This window comes from Photinus pyralis, unplaced genomic scaffold, assembly GCF_008802855.1.
Source record: "Photinus pyralis isolate 1611_PpyrPB1 unplaced genomic scaffold, Ppyr1.3 Ppyr1.4_LG3a, whole genome shotgun sequence".
Taxonomy (NCBI): Eukaryota; Metazoa; Arthropoda; class Insecta; order Coleoptera; family Lampyridae; genus Photinus; species Photinus pyralis.
Window position 1 is genome coordinate 14,279,417 of NW_022170509.1, and position 4,833 is coordinate 14,284,249.

The 4,833-nt window shown below is 37.7% G+C and overlaps 1 protein-coding gene across 1 annotated transcript; it reads right to left on the bottom strand.

Annotated features, from left to right (window-relative positions):
• Positions 1-724: 724 nt before the first annotated feature.
• On the bottom strand, positions 725-4,805 carry LOC116165783 (piggyBac transposable element-derived protein 4-like). Its single transcript, XM_031480461.1, has 2 exons — positions 3,224-4,805; positions 725-796 (listed from the first exon to the last, which is right to left on the bottom strand). Exons 1-2 carry the CDS (start codon positions 4,679-4,681, stop codon positions 725-727), a joined length of 1,530 nt encoding a protein of 509 aa, XP_031336321.1. The 5' UTR covers positions 4,682-4,805.
• Positions 4,806-4,833: the final 28 nt, after the last annotated feature.

Genomic DNA, 4,833 nt, shown 5'->3' on the forward strand with positions numbered 1-4,833 from the left:
TGGTACCTTTAAGAGCGTGAAGACTGATTGGCTCTCCTTCTGATTTACTTATTGATTTTCATAGTATAAAGCAGTTAGTAAGTTTGCTGAATAAAGATAAAAAATATATTGCCATATTCATTTTGTCCTGTGAAGGTTGGCAGTCGTGGGTTTTTCATGTTTGTCATCTGATGACGTTCCCATTAGTACCCTGATTGCTTTTATTTGGTGAGCATTGTTGTTATATTTATCTCCATCATGGAGCAGATGACGACTGACCAACTACACGTAACCTTTTCAAAAGATGGCGCCCTAACAGATTTTGGCGCCTTATCAGATACCATTGAGCTCTAATTAATAACACACTGTATATTTTTGAAAGTAACCTTTGGATATTCACGATTTTACGAAGGAGTGGAGAATTTCAAATTAAATTCTCAGTTAATTAAATCTACTTTCAATTTGCACCATGTGCGGAGTTCGGAATGTAATTTTTTTAAATCTTTATTCGTTATTCGTTCATAATTTTTATAATTTTGCGAGAATAGTTTTTGTGTTTTCATTTCATTTTGGCCGGCTAGCTGGCCGGCTGGCTGACTGGCAGCGATTGAAGGCTCGTAGAAGATCTCTTGTACAAAGACAATGAGTGTATGTGTACCCAGTGGCAGCGTAAAGGGGGGAGGGCGGTCGGCCCCGGGGCTCGTCGGTTCTGGGGGCGCTTTTCGAAACTTAAGTTTATAAAAGCTTATTTACGCTCTACGACGAGCAAAAGCAGATTAAACAGTCTCACAATGTTATCCATAGAAAAAGAATCTCCCTAGAAATCAATTGTGTTGATGTAGTAGACGTCGTCATGTGTACAAGGGTTACAAATTGCTTGTTTTTGATGTGTTTGGGGATACTTTGAAAACTGAACACCGCAAACGTCCAAAACTGCAATAAAGAGTGTTTGCTTTATAACTCAGATATTTGTAGGAATATCAAATAAGTTATGGCAAAAAAGTCTCTTAGTAAGGGGCATTTTTTTAATTTTCCAGATACAGCACCAAAGTTTTTTTTACAAATGGAGTGTATAATATTTTTTTGCCCCAATAAACCAATAAAATATTATACATTTTATCTGAAAAAACTTTGGTGCTGAATCTTAATCACTAAGCAGGCTATGGAAAAGATAAAAATACCCCTTGACTAGCGACTATTTTTACATAATGTTTAGCCTTTACACTTTTTTGATATTCACACAAATAACTGGGTTATAAAACAAGGCTTTTTATTGAATTTCACACAAAAATGCGCTATCGCATACAAGGACTTTGATGATTTTTTCTATTGGCAACACTGTTCCGTTCATCCTAAATCTACATCTGGATATGCGCTCAATTGCACCACTTGAATTAAAGCTAGCGCCATCACGGTTAAGTTAAGCCATGACACATTTTCAAAAAGGGGTAAGCCGGTAAGGAGCAACTTAACGTTTCTAAAAGGTACTTTTCTCTATCATGTTTCTACAACAGGTTGGTGTTTTTAAGTGGGCCATTAGAAGTATCTCAGGAACGGTTTGGAATTTTAATTCGGGACCCATTACCTTTTTTTGAATAATCGATCAAAAGTAATCTTATAAAGATATTTTCAAGATGACCGTTGTTCCGGTTGTATCAGAACGATACCGGAACTTTCTTATTGCAAATGGCACTATCTTTTCTGATGCCATTTTTAAATTCCTCTCAATAGGATGTTATGTCTGACATGGTTTCGATGTTTCGAAGTTTGGCATTTTTGACATGTTTTCACAGTTTCAGAGGTTCAGTAAATTAGCCATATCACTGTTTTCTGATAACTTATCAAAATGTTTTTTTACCAATGGACAGCTAAAAATGCACGCAATTAAATGTTATTGGTCTGATTTTGAAATGTGATTTGAAAATAATACGAATAATCGTTCAAATTTGACAATCGGCTTTTGGTCAAATTTTCGAATGGAAACCATATCTATGCATCAATGGAAAAACGGACAAAAAAATGCACTTGCAAAAATTTCCTAAAGTGGACAGTTTTTTTTAGTTTTTTTTTAGAAAAATTTTGCAAGTTCAGTTTTTTATCCGAAAGGCAACTTTTTGGCAGCCGAAGCCGATTACCCCTCCAAAACACTCGCCTTTCAAATTGTGGTTTATTTCGCCTCTCCGAAAAAAAACAATATTTCGTCACGCAGGAGTTCGGCGCGTTTACAAGATCTCTCCGACGACACCAATTTGAAAACAATCGACCCAAACTATAGAAAAACACTGAAAAATCACCACGTCCGTATAACATTCGGGGCTGGCGCCCAGATGTCGCTGACCCCAGATCTTGAAGCCCCGTCCCTAAAGTTGTTCATTACATGGCCTCGGTAGGTACATGTACAATTGTACACTTCTCCTATTTCCACACGTGCTCTTCTACGGGCCGCTATTTGCTGTCAGCCAGCCAACCAGCCGGCCGAAGTGAGAGCTACCTTTTTACAAATAAATTTGCAAAAATGCTATAAAGGAGAAGGAGAGTTTGGAAAAAATTAATTTGATCTCTCATTGTATTCTAATTAAAGGTCTCAACGAAAGGAACCGTTTTCTACCAACTACTGTCCTTTTCAAAGTACGGGGTGGAGGGAAGGGTGGGGGGAGTGGAACTAGTTTTATCCTTCGTGGTAGTCTAATGAAAACTCTCAACGAAAGGAATTAATTTATACCAACCATAGCCCTCCTTCTCGACCTCTTATCGTGATTGGGTATATTCCCTTATACCTCAAGAACGGATTGTCGGAACAGAGTACTCACAAAGGGCGATTGAGACGTCTGTGAGAAATATATCCATTGGTGATGTCAAAACAAAAGCTATTTCGGTTTACCTTCCTAATACCAGGTCAATTTTAAAACACCTAGTACCAGGTGGGGCGAATTGTCGCCCCAGTGTTGTTTTTGCAGATTTAATACAAAATTAATGTTAAAATGATATAAAAGAGGGAATAATGTGAGATATAATAATTTTGAAAACGTTTTTAGTAATAACTATTACTAGAAATAATGTAAACATTTAAAAAATATAATTTTATTGAAATTTTTCTAATTTAAAAAAATCATTTACATTTATTACATATTTTTATAGTATTGCTGTGCGATGGACACACAATATTATTACATTTGTGACATAGTGATTGATATTTGCAATCTTTCTTCCTTGGGCAAATATGGCACCTTCCTTTGCTTTTTACTTTTGGTGGATTTGCGTCTTCTTCGGGTTCTTGTACATTGTGGTGATCTCCCAGTTCTTCCAATATATTCTTGATATTTTGCCGTGTGTTGATGGTTAGACGAGATTTGATTGTTGGATCGCTTATTCTTCTTTGTAAGTGAGGCTGTACAAGGTGTTTGCCCAATTCTAACAAAAACATCCTTCTTTTATCCAAATATTGGCGTTCCCATTCAGGGTTGAGATGAACCCACATCACGAAGGCATTTACTGCTGCAATGTCAATGATGTTCATAAATAACGTAGCTGGCCACCTTTTGGATTGTCTATTGCAGGTGTATTCGGCAATCATCTTATCCAGTGTATCTACGGCACCCTTTGTAGCATTGTAATGTGTTATTATCTCTGGTTTTCTTTTACTACCTTCGGAAATTGCAGAATCTCGATGTTCAGAAGATAATAGTATAACACTTTGGTTTACTTTTGGGACGTAAGACACCATTGTGATCTCCGGCTGGAATCCAAAAATTGAGGAATAAATTTCACGTTTTCGGGTAGGCATAAACTCAGGAGGAATGCACGTTTTATTCTTTCGTAGCGTTCCGCATAGTGTCATTTTTTTGTCGAGGAGATCTTCGACTAATTCCAATGAAGTAAAAAAGTTATCCGTCGTAATACCGTGACCAGGACTTAGAACGGATACCAAATCTAAAACTACTCTTCTTCCTTGGTCGCGTTCCGGAGTATTTCCTTGTTTCCCCAAATACACTTGTAAGTTCTTGCAATAAGCAGTATCAACATCTGCAAGACACCAGATTTTAATTCCATATTTTGCTGGTTTACTTTTCATGTATACTCTAAAGGGGCATCGGCCACGAAACGGCACTAATTGTTCATCAATTGTAAGATGAGAACCCGGGTTATAGTATTTTTGACAGTTATTTACAAACATTTCAAGCACGTTTCGAATAGGTGCCAGTTTGTCGTATTGCCTACGTTGTTCCCGCGTATCTTTATCATCAAACCGCATCCAGCTGGTTATTTGTGAAAATCTGGTCCGTGGCATTGTTGCAGAATATATCGGTCTCTTGAAACAATGGTCATCTTGCCATAGCATTCCCACAGGTTCTCGATTACTCTTCAACGCACCAGCGCATATCAGCAATCCAATATATGCGTAAATTTCAATTTCGTCAACGTCTTTGTAAACCATCGTCTTCCCAGCCCTAATGCGGTTTTCGACCTCAAAACGGCCTCGCTGATTTGTAAAAGTCACCAGGTCTCGCATAATATCTGCAGAAATAAACAATTTGAACAGCTCTATCATACTTGTGGATGGAGGTACGCTACGGTGAACACCGGCGGCACTTCTGATTACATTTTTTGACCGAATTCGTTTTCTTGCAAGAGGTGTCTTTAGCCAAAACGTTTCATCTTTACCGAACCATATCTCTTCTCCTTGTAGGTCAATATCCATCATTTCTTCATCATCAGTGGAATCGCCGGTGATCTCATCCCTTTCTTCTATGATGGTTTCTATGTTATCCTCCACTTCTGAACTATCATCAATAGGCTCCGCGTCTAAGTCGTCGTCCACGCAGTTATCATATTCCTCTAAAATTGATAACATTC